The sequence below is a fragment of the Ornithorhynchus anatinus genome, chromosome 17 (assembly GCF_004115215.2).
Source record: "Ornithorhynchus anatinus isolate Pmale09 chromosome 17, mOrnAna1.pri.v4, whole genome shotgun sequence".
NCBI classification, from domain to species: Eukaryota; Metazoa; Chordata; class Mammalia; order Monotremata; family Ornithorhynchidae; genus Ornithorhynchus; species Ornithorhynchus anatinus.
Window position 1 is genome coordinate 8,259,874 of NC_041744.1, and position 22,977 is coordinate 8,282,850.

General features: G+C 42.5%; 1 protein-coding gene across 1 annotated transcript; it reads right to left on the reverse strand.

The window, feature by feature from the left end:
• Positions 1-597: 597 nt before the first annotated feature.
• NSRP1 (nuclear speckle splicing regulatory protein 1) lies at positions 598-22,948 on the reverse strand. The gene is given in 8 exon segments (XM_029082886.2): positions 598-2,097; positions 2,099-2,129; positions 3,179-3,287; positions 4,139-4,346; positions 5,149-5,277; positions 9,103-9,159; positions 21,002-21,089; positions 22,895-22,948. Coding segments are annotated over 8 exon segments (948 nt in total). The 5' UTR covers positions 22,915-22,948; the 3' UTR covers positions 598-1,791.
• Between the last annotated feature and the right edge of the window lie 29 nt (positions 22,949-22,977).

Sequence of the window (22,977 nt, forward strand, 5' to 3'; positions counted from 1 at the left end):
GCCATTTACTCTGCGTCAGGCACCGTATTAAAGCGCTGAGGTAGAGACAAGGCAAAAGGTTGGATCAGTTCATATCCTACTGGGGTTTCACAGTCTTAATCCCCATTTTACAGATGAGGTGATCTGTAACAACCTCCCTGTTGCATCCCACCCACGCAGCATAGAATAGGCTGGACATTGAATCTACGATCCAGCCCTGCCTCATTGAGATGTTGAGGAGGAAAGGCCAGCTCTCCCCTTTCTACCCTAACCTGCTTGGTTTTGGTGAATTTTTCAGGACAACCACTACTGGCCTCAACATGATACCTGTCTCATCCCAACTTCCTTGAACATGGCATGTAAGGAGATTGAATTAAATCGGGCTACTCAAGTAGTATTTGTGAACTTCATCACTACCCTTCAAAATCCAGGCTGGCTATTATAAACCAAAAGAAAACAATAATGACTACCAGAAAGGTACAATGATAATGTCAAAACAAAAAAAGGTTTTCCAGGATTTGCGGTCCTAGAACGTCATAACTAAGGCTTTTGCACACTCGGACTGTGCAAAAATTGATCCTGCATACTATAACAAATAGAGACTGAGGAAGCAAAGAGTATCGATCACTACTATTGATCACTAAGTGCATCTTTATTACAAGAATTTCTGTAGCATTAAACACAGCTTCCTAACCACGTATTTCAAACAAATTCAAAATTGACCACTTAATAACAAGTATCTGCATGTGCGCCCTCATACACTGTCCTGATAGGCTGGTGATTTCTTTCCTATATATAATTCCATTCTGCCTCATTTTAGTCATTTCTCAAGACCTTGCAAGTCAAGGGCATTACAAAGCCCTGGGACGCAGGCTGGTAACACTGCTAACTGACAACTGCTGCTGGAATGCCAAAACTCCCCAACTCCCAGATCAGCCCCATGCCTCTCTCAAGAGTCTCAGGATGTGGTGTTGCCGGCCCAAAGGAAAACCAACCATTTTTGCAAAGGTAGAGGAGCCAACGTTTGCTTTTCCTCTCATCCAATTGTGACTATTTTATTGGACTAGAGAGTATAAAGCTAAGTCCTGCGGTCAGTAGTACATTCAGCCAGGCCCAGCGGGGTGGCTATTTTCTCCTCAGTCACTGTCCTCTCATTTGCTTAGGTGAAATGACATTAATCTTCCTCTTTCTCAATGTAGTTTTGGCAACTCACACGGGCCATTTGCCTGGCCAGGTAACGGTCCCTTGCTGACAATAAAGTCTCCGCACTGCCGTTTTGCAAACTTGCTCACCATGCTTGGTCTTTGTCTTCTGCTCTTCCTCTGCGGGGCGGCCCTTGGGCCCGGGCAGCCTGCCGGAGCTGGAGCCTCTTTCTCTCCCCCTTTCTGGCTCCTCCTTTGGAGCATTTTCCTGCTCAGGCCTCTCCTTGTCCGGCCCTCAGGCTGCTTTCCCTCCTGCCTCGGTCCTTTTCAGAAGTACTTCCGATCTCTGTCTCCACATTTATCATCCTTGTTGGGTCGGTCTTCCTTCCCTTCCGATGTTCCTCTTTTTCTTGGCATTTTCTCTGTCCTCAATGGCTCGGTCTCTACCATTTTTGGCCTGTCTCTTTCGGAACAACCAAGTCTTCCCAAACTTTTCTCTCTGCGTTCTTTGTTGTTCCCCTCCATTTCTCTTCTGTCCTTTCTCCTCGTTTGTCTTCTTGCTCGGGGCGGTTCCTAGAGCTATCTTTCTTATGTGGCTCTCTGTACCTGGGCTGCTCCTGCTTTCCTTCTCGATCTTTGAGCCTTCTTTCACAGTCCTTTCTTGGATGGATCACCTCTCTTCTTTCAGGGTCCCTCGGTCTCTTACTCTAAACTTTTGTGTGGCTCTGTTTGAGGGGTCCACCACCTTCCTCACTGGATGACCTCGAGTGTGTCTGGCTCCGGTGCCCGGAGAGAGTCTCAGGGCTGTCAGCACCTCCTTTCTCCTACATCTCACTCGGGTGTTTTTCTCTTCCTCATCATCACTGCTCTCATCAAAGTCACTGTCGGCATCTGGGTTGTCCTCTTCTTTCACGAGCGTTTTGGAATGGTTTCTCTCCTCTGAACTTCTGTTCTCTGGGCTCATTTCATCGGCATAAACCTCTTGGTTTCTCTTGCTTTATCCTAGAACTTTAAAAAACAAACACAAGAATGTTGCATCATCAACTCTAATGAGAAAATGAAGAATCTGGGCAATTTTTTTCATCTTCCGCCTGCATAGTTGTTTCTACTTCTTCACTGTCTGACTGTGAATGAGAATGCGTCGAAGGGTTTTTAACCAGTAAGCATCTGGATGACTGTATTTTACTTCCCTCTAATCCTCTCCTAATGTTACTAAAGCTGAGAGGAGGACATGGTCCCTTTTCTGGCTATTGAAGGGCAGAAGCCTATTTTCAGTCAACATTGAATAAGATGACAGCTTAATTGGAAAAGGAGGACTTTTTTTGGGAATAAAAAAATCATGACACACATAAATAGAAATTACACTATCATAAAAAATGCTGGTGCAAATCTTTTATCAGCAGAAAGGGAGAGAACTCTGGGGAGCAGTTAATCAAGGTAGGATATCCTCAATTTTATGGAAGCAATTTTCAATCTGAAGGCAGAAGTGACACATTTACTAAAATTATGTGCAACTTGCTAAGCATTGACTCCAAAGAGTTAAACAACATCAAATGAACTCCTGTTGCAGTGGAAGGTAATATTAACTACAATGAAACAATATATAGACACACGCATGGATATTGAAACCAAACATAGCAAAAATCATTTCTCTCTTTTTTAATGGAAGACTGGTGGATTTTTATGTCCATCAGCAACAAGTTTATTTTTTATACTCCAGAATGACCTATGAGCACCTGGCTGCTCACACTGGCCACCTTTTGCTGCCCAAGAAAGAGACCTTGCTGTAGTCTTCCCCATACGAGAAAAAAAATCAGCAGCAGTTCCAGGGCAGATTTCACATGTAGCATTTACGGGTAACTTCTCTACAACATTTAATGAAGTAAATCTTTCCTCTCCAACACCAAAACAAAGGAAACACCCTGCAGGCACTACACTAAATTGCATAGCTTTAGAGGGCAGAGTCAAGCCATAGCCTGCTGGCCTTCCCTTCATTTCTGCCCTAATGACCATGGGGGTGCAAGAGAAAACCCAAACGGCAGTTTGTCATGGCTCACCTGGCTTCCCGGAGACTGCAGTCAGGTACCTCTTCCTCCCCAACTGCTTGATTTAAGAGATGCCTGTAAAATCCACTTAGATCTTTCTGTTTGGTGACATCCAATCTTGCTAAGGAAGGAGAAAGGAAATGGAGAATGTGACCGATCAGATCTGACCACACAAAGAGGGGCAGAGTCCCAGGATTCAGGGAGTAAATGAAGAGAAGATATCACCCAGATTTTAATTTTCTCTGGAGTTTATTAATAATAATAGTGGTATTTTTCAGCACTTACTATGTGCCACGCACTGTTCTAAGCGCTGGATCGATAACCTATAAAGGACATGATTGGGGGTCTTTGGGGAATGTGTGGCTACAGGCCTGCCACACAGCTCCAAGTACTTTTCAGTCCATTGTCCTTTCTCCAATAGATGTCAAGCCTCTCCAGATGCACAACCACCTACACTGAAGCTTAGCCTGGGAATGTTATCAATGCACATCTTTAATTCCCACAACAGTGTGTTGGCTTTCATGGCCAAGTGCAGAAGCCACTCTGGAATTAAGCGTCTTCCATTTTGCATCGCAGGTTTTAGAGAAAACAAGGCAGCCTGTGTCCTTTAAGGGCTTTACCTTCTAATTGTGGCACTCACAGGTCCAACAACTGACAGAAGCAGCATGGCCTAGTGGATAGAGCATGGGCTTAGGAGTCAGAAGGACCTGTGTTCTACTCTTGACTCCGGCTCTTGTGTGCTGTTGTGATCTTGGGCAGGTCGCTTAACTTCTCTTTGCCTCAGTTGCCACATCTGTGAAAAGGGGATTAAGACTGTGAGCCCAATGTGGGACAGGCACTGTGACCATATGTCCAACCTGATTAATTTGTATCGACCCTACTGCTTAATACAGTTCCTGGCACACTGTAAGCGTTTAACAAATACCATTAAATTTTTTTTTTAAATGACACTCTGTTTTTCACCCAACTTACCTTCTAGGGCAGCTTCTCTCTTTTCTCTTTCTTCCTCTTCGGCTCTCTCTTGCAGTTTCTTTTTATAAGCAGATGTCACAAAAGCTTCTTTATGGTCAAATTCTCCCTTTTCCATTTCTCTTTCTTTCTGTATCTTCTTTTCCATCCTTTTTTCCTGCTCCTTCTTTCTTATCTCAACTGCCTTGAGGAGGTTGTGGATGTATTTAGGCTAAGAAGGAAACATATTGGAATTGTTTAAAAAGGATTTTTCAAACGTTTTTAAACTCCCTTGAGTTTTTTTCTAAATGGAAAGTGACTTTTTTCCCGTGTCTGCTGGGGATTTATAGGGTGCATTTGGGATAAGTTATCCTAGTCAGTCTACTTGTTTAAATCACCAAGTGCAGATCAATGTCATCTGTATTGTTCAGCCCTGAAAAATAAGTACATACCCTAAAAGAAACCAGTATGGGGCAAGAAATATTTAATCCATCAACCAAGTGTTTGGTTTCTAGGGTGTTCCAGAGAGAGGCCTGAATAAAAGGGTTCTGAGTGTGTTTGCCTGCAAAGAAGAAGCTTGAGTTCTCTTAGCTAGTACTAAGGACACAAACAGGTAGCACTGATAATCGTGGGTAGAGACGAATTGATGCTCACAAAATAGAATTTCAGTGGGTATACTGACATTTTCAAAAGCAATGTACATGGTTGTAGTTTAACCACTAAGGCGCATGGACTGGAACGTCACGGATAGCCTCAGCCTTCCCTCATCTTAGGAAACTCTACGGTGCTTGGGGCTAAAATCAGAGGCTAAATATCTGCAATTAGACACCCAAACTGCTTTAAACCCTCAAAAGCTGTTTCCTAGCATATTCTCAAGCTTTAAAGTCATTCTGAATGCAAAATGTGCTGCACCCAGAGAACATGAATTGGATCACTAGGACCAGATAAATAACCAATCTAACGGTACACTGATTCACAAAAAACTCCCACAAACCTCAAGGTATTGGAGAGTGCATACTTAGTCAACTACAAACCTTTCTATCTTTTCCTGAAAGCAGTTTGGCATTAGCTTCCTCTTTCTTCTGTTGCATTTCATCATAAATGCTGTCATATTCATAGACTGTTGAATCTTCTGCCAGAGCCTTCTGGATCTCAAGTTTGGTCTTAAAAGCAACAAAGCAAACCAGAAAAACCATTAAATAATCATTCAGAGCCAAGCATATGTAAGATTTAATTTTCTCTAATTATCATGTTTGTCCTTAAAGATTCAATTGGCAACTGAATATCAGTTGTTAAAAATGAAACAGGATTCGCTTAGCTTTCTATGAATTTCTGGAAGTATCCAAGTCAAAAATAGGTAAAAAATGCTTTAGAGGGGTAGAATGTGGCAATATACCCATTATCCACTGTTGCACCAATTCATGACATAAACTGTGTTTATCAGAACAATATTCCCAACTAAAATGCAATAGCTATTCCACTAGGGTATAAATAAAAAACACCTAGCCCCTTGCTTTGAAAAAATATGCCTGCGTGGATTATGGAAGTAAATATATCTTATGAACAACCTGCACTAATACCATAGTGGTTTTAGGGGCTATCTGTGATCTGCTGTAAATCTAAACTCTATTGTTCTCACTCCTGGGAAACTAGACTTTGTGGGGTGGTTTCCCTTGCTCTCTAGATGGCCTTGAATACTCACTTTTTCAGATTGGACGCCACCAGGAAGACCAGTGCCCTCTTTTTACAGCCAACTTTGGTGGTGTTCTTAGGGGCCTGCCCTGAGTGGCCACTACCATCCTGTGGACTCTCAGAACCTGCATCCCAAGGTTTCCGCTAGTCAAACCTAGTCCCTAAAGGCAGGTGCCTGAGTGCAATAAGTAGGCAGGTAGAGGGGGTGAGGTATATCACACCTTTGTCCATTTGCCAGTTATTGCATTTAGAAGGCACACAAACAAATCCAATTATAATACTTTGGGAGAAGTTACTGAGGAGAAGCAGTTCACTATTCTCAAAAATTAAGGGCCTTTTTCCCCCCCTTTCTTCTAGCTGTAGGAGTTGGCCTAGCCTGAGTGACATGGCACCCAAAAAAGTGATTTAATAAAACAAATCACTTGACAACAGGTTACAATTGCTCAGTAGTTTTGTTTCTTGGGCAATCTGTGTGGTGGCTGAATGCAAAAAAGTTAGCATTTTTCAGGGATATCAAAATTATTTCAAGAAACCTCTGGCATTCCCAATGTTGACTGTTTTGCGCATCAATACAATATCAACATCCACGACCTGGCATGAACTTCATGCTTTTTCTTTGTAAATAATGATCTTACTAGGAAAATAGCCTGTGGTCTTGAAAAATGTTCACATAGACTGCAAAAATGAGCTGTTTATTGTGGAATCCTAGCAAATTGTCAATATCAGGGATCACATTCAAATACCATTCAGGATCGCTATGACAACTTCAAGAGGCAAGAACATGAAAAGCTTTAGATGGAAAAGCCAATTTTTGCAGGAATTAGCCTATTATAAGGAAAGACTATTCATTTTTCCCCATAATTCAAGAGATGTAGTGAACTGAGTCAAGTATCTCTGCATTTAACATTCTGTTGAAGAGATTAAAAATATACATATAGGTATAAATAAAGCAACAGTCCTCTGGGCTTGATGGGCGCTACTGACCGTGAGATTTGTTAATCAGTATGTCTGAGTGTGGCCGATAAGGCCAATGGCGTAAATGACAAACAATCCCTCCTACGTAACTGGTATCCTGGCATATTTTCTGGATTCATGATCTTCTCAAAAGCATCTGCCCTAAGAGTCACCCATTTCTAACTGCTGTTCACCAGGCTCAACCACTTCTGCTGCTGGTTCCCAACGGCAGACAAACCACATTAGTTGAGGTTGTACTTTATACTTTAAAGCATTTTTATGGTATTTGTTAAGCACTTACTATGTGCCAGGCACTGTACTAAGTGCTGGGAAAGATACAAATAATCAGGTAGATACAGTTCTTGTCCCACCACAGGGCTCCCACCAGTACCTCAGTCCCTATTTTACAGGAATGAGGGGAAACTGAGGCCCAAAGAAGTCTACATAGTGACTTGCCCTAAGGGTCAACAAAATAGAACAAGTAACAGAGCCGCAACGAACAGGAACCCATGGTCCTTCTGGCTCACCAAGGGCCTTGGTACTCTATCCACTAGGCCACGCTGCATTCCAGTCAATCCCATCGACTGGCCTAATAAAATGAAAAGAGTTCCCAAGAGGAGGGGAATGAAGAAGAATGGTTCTTGGTTGACCAAATAACAGCTAAATCTTGGGATTAAATCAGAAATGTCGTAAGATAACACCTACATCCAACTCTCTCTACATTCTCTTTTCTCTCCCTTTTAATCATTTCTAAAACACACATAAAGCAGTCTTCTTTGGGCACTGCTCGGACGCTGTCGCTCCCATATAAAGTCTCTCCGAATGGCTCCCAAGGCCTCCTGAGTCTAGTTCAAAAAAACTTTTGGCCTTCAGCACCTTCTGCCATTTAAACCCATTAAACCTAGTTTCACTCTCCTCTATTATCCACTTCAGTTCATCCAACATATTTTCCCCCTATCCTATAAGCTCTTTGAGAGCAAGAATCATAGCTTATCCTAGATTGTTAGCTCATTATGGGCAGGGAACATGTCTCCAAACTCTGCTAACGTGTACTCTCCCAAGCACTTAGTACAGCGTTCTGCACGTAGTAAGCGCTCCATAAGTAAGATTTATTGATTGATTTAGACTCAGCAAAGTCCCATAATGGCCAGGATAAACCTTGTACACACAAGGCACTCACAAATTTTAACTGGTCAAGATGGTGACAAGCAATTATCATATTCTAAGCAGCACTAAAATCTCAGAAAGGTGGATAAAAAAAATTAAATGTCAAAACATGAAATTACTTTGGCAGAAAACAGAACAATTTTTTCCATTTCAAGTAGCAGGCTCAGCAGTAAGAATCAAACTAAAACTCTCATTCCCTGACCATTTGAGATGAGGCACCTGAAGCCAAAAGTAGTATTTTTACTAGTACAGCATGGAAGAGAAATGGAGGGGAAGAGCCCAGCTTCTGAAATGATTTCTATTACTGACTTTCCCCAGAGAAGGGGTGAACTCCCCCCCCCAAAAAAACACTTATGCTTCCTCCCCAAGGCACAAACCCTTTTAGTTCTGCTAAAAATGGAGTTTCAACTATGCATCAATAAATGGTACTTATTAAGAGGCACTGAATTAAGCACTTGGGAGAGTACAATATAACACAGTTGACGTTCTCTTCCTATATGGAGCTTAGAGTCTAGAGGGGGAGATGAACAGTACATTACATATATTTACATAAGTGCTGAAGGAGAGGTGAATGAAGGGTACAAATTCAAGTGCAGGGGCAACATAGAAGGGAGAGGGACTAGAGGAAATGAGAGTTTATTTGGGGGAGGCCCTCGGCCCCTTGGTTAGAACACTATTAGGGAACTGGGGAGCGTTCATCCAACAATCAACAATGCAAGCCTGTTTGGTTAAAGGGCTCCACAGGGCCGGAAAAAGCTTGTGTGAATGTCCATGGCACTGGATTGGACAACAGTGTACTAAATACAGTGCGTGTCGTCTTAAAGTGGGCACGAATGTCGCCTTCACGAAAAAGCTATTCAAGGAGTACCAAACTTAAAGAATGCTGGTATATTGATGATATAAGCCCCCAAATTACCATCTTCTGGAAAACAAGAACTTTTTCTTCCTCTTAATTGTCCCCGACCTTCAAATGGGAGATGTTGAATCTATGGCGCATTAAATTATTTCCACTCCCTTCACTATTCAGACTGGCTTGGATGACAAGGGAATATGGGAAATGTTTTCTTCTAATATTTGTTTTTAGCTCAATGCACTGATTTGGTTGTCTAGCTACCGAAGTAAGGCTGCAATAAATCATCCTTGCTTTACTCAATATTTTAATGTCTCCATTTTACCTGCTTCATCACTTGCTTCTTAAATGCTTCCCTTTGAAGACTCTCACCCACAGAGGTCTGGAAAAATGGAAAAACAAAACTATTCAATTTAAAGTAATTAAATTACCTAAGTAATCATTGCCACGACTTCCTGATGGTTAATAACTACATGACTTTTCCTGTCCTGTCCATTCCAAAACTTCTGAAACCTAGAAAATGGTCATCATAAATCAAAATATTCAGCTGGGTTGTTCCCCAACCGGAAATCTGTTCATTTCTAATGGGCAAAGACATGCTCATTCATTCATCTGACTGTATTTATTGAGTGCTTATCAAGACTCAGGGCCAGATCAAAGTATCAAAGCTGATCGTAGCTGTAGACAAGAACAAGAACAAGCTGCTGCAGAGGGTAGACTAGTGGGTAATCATGAAATATTGAAATGAAAATAGGGTGCTGACAAGTTTTAATTTGATGCGCATGGTCTTTTGATGTACCAGAATCAACAAGCTTTATTGAATGTCTATTTTTGCACAGCACTGTACTACATGGTTCAAATGAAATTGGGGACTAGCAATAGTACAAAAACAAAGGGAGACCATTGTTTCCATCTCTCTAAGAGTTTACAAACTAAACACAAAAAGTGCTGTGGTTAGATGTGCAAAGGACATAGGAGGGAGTGAAACACCAACAAATATTTACATTGAATGAAAAGGCGAAGTATTTTCATTTATGTAGAAGCGGATGGGCAAGTGTATTTTATTTTTTCTGAGAGAGACGGCTATGCGGGGGCTTGGGGGGCTATTTTTGTGGAAAATGTGGTGAGTTGGATAAAATTTGGCATGATGGAATATTTTTGCATGCTATATTTTTAACCTAAGAAAGACTAATTGCTGGGGGTGTGTGTGTGTGTGTGTGTGTGTGTGTGTGTGTGTGTGTGTGTGTCTCAAGGGTATGAACAATTGTTTTGAAATGGTTAAAAAATTTACAAAGCTATAAAATGTGCAGTGTCCCATGCAGCTGGACATCTAAGTGGTCAAATCAGCATGAAAATAATAATTATAATAATAATGTTGGTATTTGTTAAGTGCTTACTATGTGCAGAGCACTGTTCTAAGCACTGGGGTAGACACAGGGGAATCAGGTTGCCCCACGTGGGGCTCACAGTCTTAATCCCCATTTTACAGATGAGGTAACTGAGGCACAGAGAAGTTAAGTGACTTGCCCACAGTCACACAGCTGACAAGTGGCAGAGCTGGGATTCGAACTCATGACCTCTGACTCCAAAGCCCGTGCTTTTTCCACTGAGCCATGTTGTTTCTCTATCACCAGTCTTAAAATGAACACTAATACAATGCTATGAAAAGGTGACATTTTGTTAATATCTGTGATGAAAAGGTAACAGTAATATCCCCAGGCACAAAAAAGTCCGGAAACAACAGCTACAGTCTAATTAAATCTCCAGCATTATTCCAAGAGGTAATGTCTACAATCTTTTCCCCACCGTGTTGTCCTGTGCCCACCTGCAAATGTAAAGTTGGTGGCAACCCAGGGGATGTAAGAACCCTGATAATTGGTGACGGTGGCATTGTCACCTCCTACAGCAATGAATCCTCTCTGGCCACCTCAAAAGACCGAACCCACCCTTCTTCCCCTGTGCCATCCTTCCAACTAGTTCAGCAATGAAAAATACGTTTTCTGATCATAATGTCCTGAAATTTAAATTTCCTGTAGAGACTGTTCCCATCATCTCCTAGAAGAGACTGGAAAAAGCCCCTTCCGAGAAGAAATGGAAGAATGCTTCTCCAAGAGGAAAAAAAAAAAGTTACCCTCTGGAATAAATGTTGAAGGTAGATTCAATTGCCCGAGAACCCCAAGAAAGATTTTGTATTTGTTAAGCAAACTTATTTCCAAGTATTTGCATTATTAATTGGGAAGCTTCACATTTTAAGATTGAACCCTTGATTTCTTAAGGGAGATATGTAACAAGTGCCAGCGGGCCCAGCTTCACAAATGGTGGAAGGTAATCTCCTCCTTAAGCCTCTACATCCCAAATTCTCGGCTCTACTCTGAACTCATGAAATCTTTTTTTTAAAGGTAAATTGAATTGCCTTAGTGCAATTTGTACAGACTCCTTTAAGGAGTGCCATCTGTATAGTTTTTAAATTTAGTCACTACAAGTCTCGGTACTCTTCCAACAAGAAATCCTGGATTTGAATGCTGACTGCAGAAAAATATCTAGAAGAGGTGAACCTCAATGACTATTATACACGAATATTAAATTGATCATTGATGGTGACAACTAGATATGCTAATCCTCTTTCTTGAGTCCAAATCATCTTGTGGGGGGCAGGAGGGGAAGTGTGGAAGCAAAGAAGATATAATTTCCTTTTTTAGGAGAGCATTTATTGTAGAGTCAGATTCTATCAGAGCAGATCTTCTCCTAAACCTGCTTCCAAACATATAACCTCTCAAAGAAAGAGCAATCAGTTCTCCATTAGGGTGGGGTTGTGTTGCGGAAAAACCCGCCCTCCCACCCCCCAACACACACTCCCTTCTCATGTTAAGGAAAACTTGTGTATTCGTTATTTGTAGGTCAGAAAATCAGTGCAAGTGCACTGCCCTTTCTTCCAACATCGCATCCCACTCTCCCACACAGACACTTATAGAAACAACATTCTCTAGTTTTGCTGCATTCTACCCAAGAAATGTAGTGAAAATACCAAGTATAGGAGAATTGACTGTACTCGGCCTTGCAATAATTAGGTACTCTAGATTGTAAGCTTGTTGTGTGAAGAGAATGTGTCTGTTTATTGTTGTACTGTACTCTTCCAAGCACTTAGTCCAGTGCTCTGAATACAGTAAGCACTCAATAAATACCACTGAATGAACTACACAGATTACACCTCTTTAGAGGAAGTCCCAGTCTAAGCAATGCAAATACAAAATGATATTGTTCTCATTCAAATAAATCCTTCCACTGATAATGACAAGTATCTGGCAGTGACTATGATAAATTCACTAGTGGATTAATTGTCATACAAGCCCATTAAAAAATATTAACTAGGAATTAATTAAGAATTAGGATTTGTACTAAAAGAATACCTTTTTTTCGGTAATTGGTTAGTAAATTAATTATTAAATAATAAAGGAGTTGAAGCACATCACAAAATACAACTAATATCTTTCCGATCCCTGGCTACGTGTATTTTGTCTTCACCTGAGCCTTCTGTCGTATAGTGCTATATCACCGTTTGAATTAATTGTTCACAACCAACCTGTAAGGGACGCTCCAGTCAGAGACACTGTCTGGTATTTATATTATACTACATTGGTTACCTCCACCTCCCCAGAGAACAAAATGTTGGCTAACAATTTTAAGCACTAACAGGGAGACAAACTTCTTAAATCTACTTTTCTTTCAGTCTACTTTTAGATTATAATCATATTAGATTCATTCAATCTGCCTTTTTGTACTTTCTGGTAAAAAAACAATGTGGTGTCCTGACTTCAGAGGTAGAAAAACCCAACCTAAGAAAACTAGATTTTTTAAAAATTTGGCTTGAAATTGTTTAAGAAGAGCCATTAACTCTATGAAAGCAGTTCTGGCAAGGAAAGTAGGGAAAGCAAAAAAAGCAAACCCCTTAAGATTGTGTGCCATTTCCCTGTTACCCCCAGTCTCAACAGCTGAATAGGAATGACTAACATCTCAGGGTCCTTGGAAAAGAATAAATATCCTACATGGGACTTACTGGGCATTTTTTTCTCTGAAACATGGCCCAGGGATCCTGAAAAATACACTGAAGGATCATTTTTGATGCCTCCATACTTTCACTTACTGAATTTTCTTCCTTGTATCAAAAAAAGAAGTCAGAAATTGACCAAAATTTCCCCAAGGGAGAGTTCTACATTATCTACCATGAAGAACCAACCTATGTAGGACATCTCACAAGTTGGATGCCCACACTGAAAAATACTCCATGATGACTTATATTTCAATGATCAAATCATCAAATCCAAGAGGTTCCCCTGTCATTCACTTGGCCAAATTGTTTAGCAACGAAAAGAAAACAGCTCTAGAACCAATCCCTCTTTAAATGGTTTATGGCAATAATTTCCTGCTATGCCCTGACACCTGACAGATGAGATCTTCCTGTTCTTTTGTATTGTTTTTACTTATCAACAGTCCCTTATTAAAAGGATTTACAACTCTGCAGGCTGTTTCATGGTCTCTGCCTGCATTCAAGCTACTCTTTGAGCTACAACCCTCACACTGAGAGATCAGAAAGTGAGAATTCTTTAACCCTACAATGTGAACTACAGATTAACCAATTTTTTAATCCCACACTAAAATAACCAAAGCCTTGGCAATATCAGCTAATTTACAACTGACCTTCAGTATCTAGAAAATTAGGAAGCATTGAACTATGATACAAATATGTCTGTGGGAGTGACTTGATTCCAAATTTTTACAAAAGTTGCAAATGTAATAGTTACCAAAAGGCAAAGGAAGATTCCAGCCAACTCATTAGGATCTCAATGTGCATTAAAAAATCCATTTTTCACAATTCTACTGACAGAGTGAGTTCAAATAATTTAAATTTACATGCTTTTACACTAAAACTGACGAAGATCCTTGTATGCCGAAAGATATCATTAACGGATGACATTTTGTCTAGCAAAAACCCTTTTAGGAACAAGGAGTAAGCAGCATCTGTAACTGCCCCCAGAACCTAATCCACTATATTCTACTGTCACGTTTTTGAAAAACATCCCATACAATCAGTCCCTCTGATGTGCCCCTTTATTTTTCTCTGACAAACTTCTACGCTTTGGAGACCCATCCCTTAAAGGTATTCACCTTCACCATCTTTCCTTTGGAGGTTATTCACGTCAAAGGAACACAATTCAATTGGTCTCAAAAGTGAACAACTTTTGATTTTCATCTCCTGATAATGCTAGTCCTGATTATCCCTTCCCCCAACTGGCTCTAATGCTGAATAATTTCCAGCTAAGGAAGAACCACTGTGATGTTCTAAATGATGATGATGATAGGGGTATTAGAACTTACTATGAGATGGGCATCTTGCTTAGATAATTAGATGGGGCACAGTCCCTGTCCCACATGGGGTTTACATACTAGGAGGGAGGGAGAGCACAGAAGTTAAGTGAGTTGTCCCAGGCCACATAAGAGAACTGGGGCAAAGCCAAGAATAGAACCTGGGTCTCCTCACTCCCACTCCTAGGCTCTTTCTCCAAAACCACATTGCCTCTCCTAACTGACAAGTGAGCGCACCCAAGCTGGTTAATAACTATAATTTCAGGAACAAAACATCTGGGCTAATCTCAAAATCCTACGCTTCATAATCAAATAAGTAGATGTCTACACGTATTTTTTTAGGTGTAATTACTGAGTCCTGATTTCTAGAATCCAAATACTATTTCTTTCATTCCAGTTTGAAATACAACTAAATAAAAAACAAAATTTTGATTTTAGACATGCATTGGTCTAGAATTTAAATTATGCACAGGGCCATTAATGCTATTAAAGGGAAAGTTCTACAACTTTATTCCACTGGAAATATAGCACATCTTTCAAAGGACCTTTACCCACTGGCCAGACTAACGATAGTATCCTTTAAAAGTAAGAGCTATAGGTTTCGTAAATCCCTTCTACAACCTGAAGTTATAACATTGGAAAAAAATTAATGAAATATGCATAGTTGGGGGTGGGGCATGAGGATTTCATTAAAAGAACAATAGTTTGGAGCCCAATATATAATCACAATGACCAAGTCAGGTGTGCAGATTCTCCAGTATGGACTTTATTAGAGTTCAGTTATAAATACACAATCTGCAGACATTCGAGATGTAGTTTGAGCAGATAAACCCAAAAGCAGGAAATGAATCCCCTCCCCAATGCTGCTCCTTATCTTGAAAGTAACCTGAAATTATTACTGAACTAATAAAGTAATTTTGTTTCAGAAAGTGATTCAATCTTTTTTTTTTTGATAAAGGCAATCATGAGATGTGGGATTATTGCTTTTTGGAAGGCAGTATTACCATGTTGTTTCATCTTAGTACACAGGAAAAACCTTTTTTTCGTTCCTATATAAGAGACCAGGAGGCTGGTATATCAGAACACCCAATACAAAAGCAAGTTTGCAAGGTTTTTGGAGAAGGGAAAGTTAATTTAGTTGCAGGGTCTTAAAAATTTGTTATGTGTAACATCAAAAATTATCATTGTATTACAATTAACCTGGCCCCAAAAGAACCCCTTTTCTCAAATTTCATTGAGATTCTGTACAGGAAAAGGGAATCAAGAAATCCAGAGTGGAAAAACCCCAATCTGAGATAAAGAACTTTAGACGTTATGGTTTTTATGGAGTTTCACTAAGAAGATGAGCAATCCCTTTTTAAAAACTTTAGGACTCTCCAAGAGATTCAGTGATCTGTATAATTTTCTTTTCTACAAGAAAATCATAATGGTATTAATTTACAACTGTTAGATTTATTTCCTTCTTATCTGCTTTTATTTTTAAATATTGTGTAGCCTTCTTTTTCTGTTACTTGATCTGTTCCTCACATATGAGATTTAACACAGAACTTGTGTACGTATCTGTAATTTATATTCATATCTGTCTCCCTCTCTAGGCTGTACGCTTGTGGTGGGCAAGGAATGTGTCTGTTATATTGTACTCTCCCAAGCACTGCGCTCTGCGCACAGTAAGCGCTCAATAAATACGACTGACTGACTGATTGACTAAAGGGTTCATAATGGACGATGATAACAAGACTCCCTTCAGGAACAACGGCTGAACCTCGGTCTTAGAACATCAGGACCGAGAGCCTGGGCAGAGGAACTGCTTCTGGTGCTAGCGGCTCGCCCAGTGCTTCTCACGCTCTTGTCTCTGCCAGTTGTGTGCCTGCTGGGGCATGAATAAGTAGCAGGCAGGGGCGCGGTACCTTGCCAAGTGTCTGTGTGGTCTTTGCCCTCATTAGCTGGCCAAAGGCAGAACTGGAACGCAGGTTTCCTGACCCCCAGAGCAGTCAGTGCTTTATCCACCAGACCACCAGCAGGACCCTAAGGATTCATAATAACCCCGAGAAAAGCATTTATTTAGAGGATTTTTCTAGGTTCTGAAAAAGGTGAGGGAACAGCAGAACAAAACCTGAACCAAGCATCTCACATAAAAAGTGTATTCAACCAACTAATATGACTGATATAACAGCCACTTGTCTGCCTCAGTAATAACGATGCTGATCAAGAAGCAGTGTGGCCTAGTGGAAAGAGCATGGGCCTGGGAGTCAGAAGGTCATGGGTTCTAATTCCGCCTCCACCACTTGTCTGCTGGGTGACCTTTACTTCTTTGTGCCTCAGTTACCTTATCTCTAAAATGGGGATTAAAGGACTGTGTCCAACCTCATTAGCTTGAATCTACCCCAGAGCTTAGTACAGTGCCTAGCACATAGTAAGCGCTTAACAAATACCATGAAAAAAACCCCCACCAGTTACTGGTTTCTGTCATTAATCATTTTTGTTTTGACACAGCCCAGCAAAGCACATTATTCACATTTTAGAGCAGGGAACACAGTGCCTTAAATATGGGGGTTGGACACTTCATGAAAAGCAACCCTGCTGGGCTAGCAAAGAAGATATTCTGTTGTCTGGCATTTTGGTAAATTACATGCTCTCTCATGCCTGAGAATAAATGTCCTTAATAGCAATTGTAACGTGAGAGGGAAAGAGCTTATGGCATTCATTTATTTCATTTACATCTAAAAATCAACCACTTCCAGACCCCATCTTAGAAAAAGGAAAATCTAATTATTACTGAAGAAAACCAAAAATGAAGTCTCTTTATCGATATAAACTAAATGCTGAGATGGCTTTAAAAAAATATAACTTTTTCCTACTGAGACCAAGCAGGACAGGCTTCCAACTAAAATAGTAACTTTTCAACATCAATAATGAGCATTGCTGAATAGCCTACATTTTTGTTAAAGTGTTTTAAAAACACTGATCAAAGAGGCGGAAAAAATAAAATAGCTCTGGAATCACACTGGAGGTCTCAGTCTGTGGGGGAATGAGTATAACACCCAAAAGAGGAGGATGGAGATTGAGTCTAGGACAGTTGCAAGGAGCTCAATCAAATCAATCAGTTGTATTTATTGAACACTTACTGTGTGCACAGCACTGTACTAAGCACTTGGGAGAGACCTCTGACACATTCCCTGCCCACAACAAGCTTACAGTCTAGAGGGGGAGACGGACATTATAGAAATAAATTACAGCTATGTATATAATTGTTTTGGGGCTGGGCGGGGTTGGGGGGGAAGATGAATAAAGAGAGCGAGTCAGGGTGACGCAGAAGGGTGTGGAAGAAAAGGAAGACGTCTTAGTTGGAGAAGGCCTCTTGGAGGAGATGTCCCATGAAGCCGGGGGAAGAGAGTATCTGTCTGTGGGATATGAAGAGGGAGGGTGTTCCAGGTCAGAGGCAGGGCGTGGGTGAGAGGACGGCAGCAAGATGATGAGATCGAGGTGCAGTATGTATCTGTAATTTCTTTGCATTGGTATTATATTTGTATTGCATTTATTTGTATAATTTGTATTTATTTGTATTTATTGCATATTTGTACTGTATTGTAATTTGTATATTTTTGCATTGTATTTATTGTATAATTTGTATTTATTTGTATTGTCTCCCCCTCAACCCTCCCGCCCGAGACTGTAAACTCATTGTGGGCAGGAAATGTGTCTTACTGTTGTATTGTACTCTCCCAAGCGCTTAGTACAGTGCTCTCCACATGGTAAGCACTCAATAAATACACCTGAATGAATGAATGAAAGGGAGTTGGTTGGCATTAGAGAAGCTAAGTGTGGGGTGTGGGTTGTAGTAGGAGAGTAGCGAGTTGAGGTAGGAGGCAAGGTGACTAGCAGTGTACTAAGCACTGGGGTGGATACAGGCAAACATGTTGGACACAGTCCCTGTCCCACGAGGGGCTTAGAGTCTCCCTATTTTGCAGATGAGGAAACTGAGGCCCAGAAAAGTGACGCGACTCGCCCAAGGTCACACAGCAAACAAGTGGCGGAGCCGGGATCGGAACCCAGGTCGTACTGACTCCCAGGCCCGTGCTCTATTCACTAGGCCATGCTGCTTCTCTGATCTACTCAAACCACTTCGAGATTCCTTAGCAAATTTCCTGCTTCACCTCAATAGCTTCATGCCGTTTTAGCAGTGGTATTTATTAGGTGCTTACTGTGTGCCGAGCATGTACTAAGCACTGGAAAAAAAATATCCAGTTGGGAGTTAGACACAGTCGCTCCCTCAGGAGGCTTCAGAATGAAATAAACTGAACCCCGAGGAGTAAAATCCTCCACTCCCACCTTCTTCACTCATGATCACGTGATCTAAATAAAAACATGCCCTTCATCCATCAGCTGAGGTCTCAGAAGGCAGAACTGGCTAAAGTGTGAAGACAGTGCTTTCACTCTACCATTTGAAAGGTATTGTTAAGAAAATGGTAAAGCATCTGTTGGTATTCTTGCAGAACTCTAGGAAGAGGCTTTGTGGAGAGACACACACAAACACCAGTTTTCCATGCTTCCTGTGCCCTCGGAACCCAATAATCCTCCTCTATCTCTTTCTATAAAATCCTCTAGACTTCTCATCCTGAACCACAATGTCTCCTAAAGCATATCACTACAAGGGACTGTACTCTCCCACCCCCGGCCCCCATATCATATCACTCTTTCCTCCTGTACTTAGTCTCTTCCCAGTTCTTCAGCTTATTTTTTACTGTCACCACATCTAGCAGAGGACCAAGTCTAATTCTATATTCTTTTCTATGAACAAGACTTTAGGAACATCAATTAAGGATTATGCCACTGGGTGCATTTGAGGGATTGATTTCAACCAGAAGGGATTTGTCTTTTGAATGAAAATTTAAATAGTCCTTAAAGTTTGCCCAAAGTAAGTATTTTCCCAGCCAGTAAGGAATTAAACATTTTGTAAAATCCATTTACTACATTTTACAGAGAAATCTAACCAAAAAATACTAGCTTGTTTTAAGAGGTAATCTTTATATCATTTTTCCAAAATTGCAAGAGCAAAAAAGCTCGGTGTGGGCAGGGATTGTCTCTCTTTATTGCTGAATTGCACTTTCCAAGCGGTTAGTACAGTGCTCTGCACACAGTAAGCACTCAATACAATTGAATGAATGAATAAATAAAAATATATATCTGGGTCTCTATTATGCTAATGCTTTGGACTTCAGAGATTAGGGTCAAAAAAGTGCCTATGTCAAACTGCTGTACCATTGAGAATCATCAACATCCCTTTGACAACTAAACAAGAGACAAAGAAAATGACTACGAGCAGCCAGATCTTTACAATGCTTTTTAAAAACACATTGCACACCCATAAAGATTAAAAACATTTTACACAACACTTCACTGCAAATCTTCACACCACCAATACTCGCTATTATCAGACTACTATGACATTGGAAAATGCGGGAAGAGTTGACAAATATCAGGAGCAGAAAGCTTTCTTCTAGGTTATCAAGATGGAATAAACATTTAAGGCAGATTCTATTTTTTTTTAATCTATGGGTTTATTCCTTCATTTTCAGAATTTATAAATGTATTTATTTACATTAATGCCTGTAAGCTCGCTGTGGGCAAGGAATGTGTCTACCAACTGTTATACTGTACTCTCCCAAGAGCTTAGTACAGTGCTTTGTACACAGAAAGCACTTAATACAACTGACTGATTGATTATAAAACTCTCTTTCAACTGCCCCCTTATCTTTCCACACCCTCTTGCAATTCCCCAGCAAGTAGCCAAAGAACAAAAAGCCATAGCTCAGAGTCTGTCTTCCTCCCAAGCAAACTTACTAATGTCCTCACTGGGAGCCCTCTTATGTCCAAACCCACTGCACACTGCCTTCCCTCGGCCAGGAACCCCCTCCCCACTCACAGCTGCCAAACCACATTCCTCCCTACCTTAATATTTGTATTTGTTAATCAATCAGTGGTATTTATTGAGTGCTAAGTGCTGTTCAGAGTGCTGGGAAAGATACAAGATAATTTGGTGCCAAGGGGCACTCAGTAAAAGTAAGAGGGAGAACAGGTACTGAATCCCCATTTTATTCAGAAGGCTATAATTATGATGATGGTATTTCTTAAGTGCTTATGCTGTGACAAGCACTGTTATAAGCACTGGGGTGAAGTAGCATGGCCTAGTGGATAGAGCATGGGCCTGGGAGTCAGAAAGACCTGGCTTCTAATCTCAGCTCCACCACCCGTCTGCTGTATGACCTTGGACAAGTCACTTTACTTCTCTGGGCCGGTTATCTCATCTGTAAAATGGGGATTAAGACTGTGAACCCCATGTGGGAGAGAGATTGTATCCAACCTGATTAGACTGAATCTACCCCAGTATTTAGAACACTGTTTGACACATAGTAAGCACTTAAATACCATCATCATCACAGCCCTCTGAAAAAGCCACCTCTTGCAAGAGTAATTCCCTAAGTCCCACCTTCTTAGCCATGTCATCCCATCCCAGCAGCCACCCTTATCATTTAAGTATACTTTTTATTTTAACCAAGTGAATCTAAATTTCTACTCTTTTGTTGCTCGACGTATTTAATTTGTGCCTGACTGGCTCCCCCACTACGTGGAAAGTTCTTCAAAGGCAGAGGCCCTGCCTTCTACTTCTTCGGATGCTTCCGGTGCCAGGAAGAGTTCTCTGCACGGGACAGGTAACTCGATATTGATACATATGTTATTATTAGTGGACTGGGATGATCTTGGTGCTACTTTCCTCAAAAGCCCTATTCTAGACAACTAGACATGTCTCCTGATGTACCAGTTCAACGCACCAAATTATGCTTAGAAAAAAGTGTTCCGTGTACCTCATCATCAGATTCCTCAGCAAACACTGAAGGTCTCTGCAGAACAGGCTGCAAATTCTGTGTTTTCTTTGGCAAAATAAGTCCATACCTGCAGGAGCAGATTTGCAAACACGTAACTCATCATCTTATTCAAAGAGAACCAGAGTATTAAAAAGAATGCACTTAACGTATCAGAGACTGCTTCATAGGGGGAGAGACGGACTCATAGGAGTAAAGAATGCCTCTCGGAGGAGAGAATGTCCCTTGGGAGACTGTCCTCTTGGAGGAGAGACTGTCCCCTCAGAGAGAATGTCTTCTTGGAGGAGAGTGTCCCTTCGGAGAAGAGAACATCCCATAGGAGCAGAGACCATCCCCTCAAAGGAAAGATTATCCCCATAGGAGCACAGACTGTCCCCTTGGAGGAGAGGCTGTCACTCGGGGGACAGACTACCCGCTCAAAGGACAGACTGGACCCTCGGAGAAGCAGCTGCCTCCTCGGAGGAGAGAATACCCCATAGGAGGAGAGGCTGCTGTCCCCTTGGAGAAGAGGCTGCCATTGGAGGAGAGGCTGCCGACCCCTCGGAGGAGAGACTGCCCCATAGGAGAGGTGGCCGTCCCAAAGGAGGAGAAGCTGCTGTCCCCTCGGAGGAGAGGCTGCCCCATAGGAGAAGAGGCTGCCAAAGGGGGAGAGGCTGCCCCATAGAAGAGGCTGCCCCATAGGAGGGGAGGCTGCTGACCCCTCAGAGGAGAGACTATCCACTTGGAGGAGAGGCTGCCCACTTGGAGGAGAAGCTGTCGCCTTGGAGAGGCTGCCCCATAGGAGGAGAGGCTGCTGTCCCCTTGGAGAAGAGGCTGCCCCATAGGAGGAGAGGCTGCTGTCCCCTAGGAGCAGAAGCTGCTGACCCATAGGAGGAGAAGCTGCTGTCCCCTTGGAGGAGAGGCTGCCCCTTAGGGGGAGAGGCTGCTGACCCCTCGGAGGAGAGACTGCCCCATAGGAGAGGCTGCTGTCCCATAGGAGGAGAAGCTGCTGTCCTCTCGGAGGAGAGGCTGCCCCATAGGAAAAGAGGCTGCCAAAGGGGGAGAGGCTGCCCCATAGGAGGAGAGGCTGTTGACCCCTCAGAGGAGAGACTGTCCACTTGGAGGAGAGGCTGCCCATTTGGAGGAGAAGCTGTCGCCTTGGAGAGGCTGCCCCATAGGAGGAGAGGCTCCTGTCCCCTCGGAGAAGACGTTGCTGTCCCCTAGGAGAGGCTGCTATCCCCTCGGAGAAGAGGCTACTGTCCCCTCGGAGAAGACGCTGCTGTCCCCTAGGAGGAGAGGCTGCTATCCCCTCGGAGAAGAGGCTACTGTCCCCTCGGAGGAGAGGCTGCTGTCGCCTGTGAGGCTGGGCCGCCCCGGGTGTGGACAAGGCCTCAGGCGCCGCCTCTGCCCCCTGACGGGCCGCTCCCCGAGACTTACTGGCAAGACCCCGCGCTTGGGAGCCAGACGTCGTGGGTTCTAATCCCACCCCCGCCACTTCCCCGCTGTGTGTCTCTGAGCACCTCCCCTCCCTCCTCCGGGTCTCAGTTCCCTCATCTCTAAAATGGGGACTAAGCCTGTGGGAAACCCCCCCCCCCCCCCCGATCACCTTGTACCTAGAACAGTACAAGTCATAATACCTGTGCTTGTCACCTAATAAGCGCTTAAATACCACCCTTATGATCACCATTCCCTCAGAGCGGCTCCTCAGCCCCACGACCCGGGGTTGGGGTTACGGCCTCTACCCCGCCGCCTCCCTGCGGACATTTCTTCTGCGTCGACGGGGAAGGAGTCGGCGGTCCGATCATCCTTCCAACGGCCGCAAGCCCCCGTCCCAGCCGCCCAAAGCCCGGGACCGTCGCTTCGTCCCGCCGCCATTGCCTTCGCCGCCTCACTCACTGCCTGGCCGGGGCCGCCATCTTGCCTCCTCCTCCCCCTCCGCCGTCAGCAGGTAAAGCTGACGCGTCCTCCTTTCCCGCCGA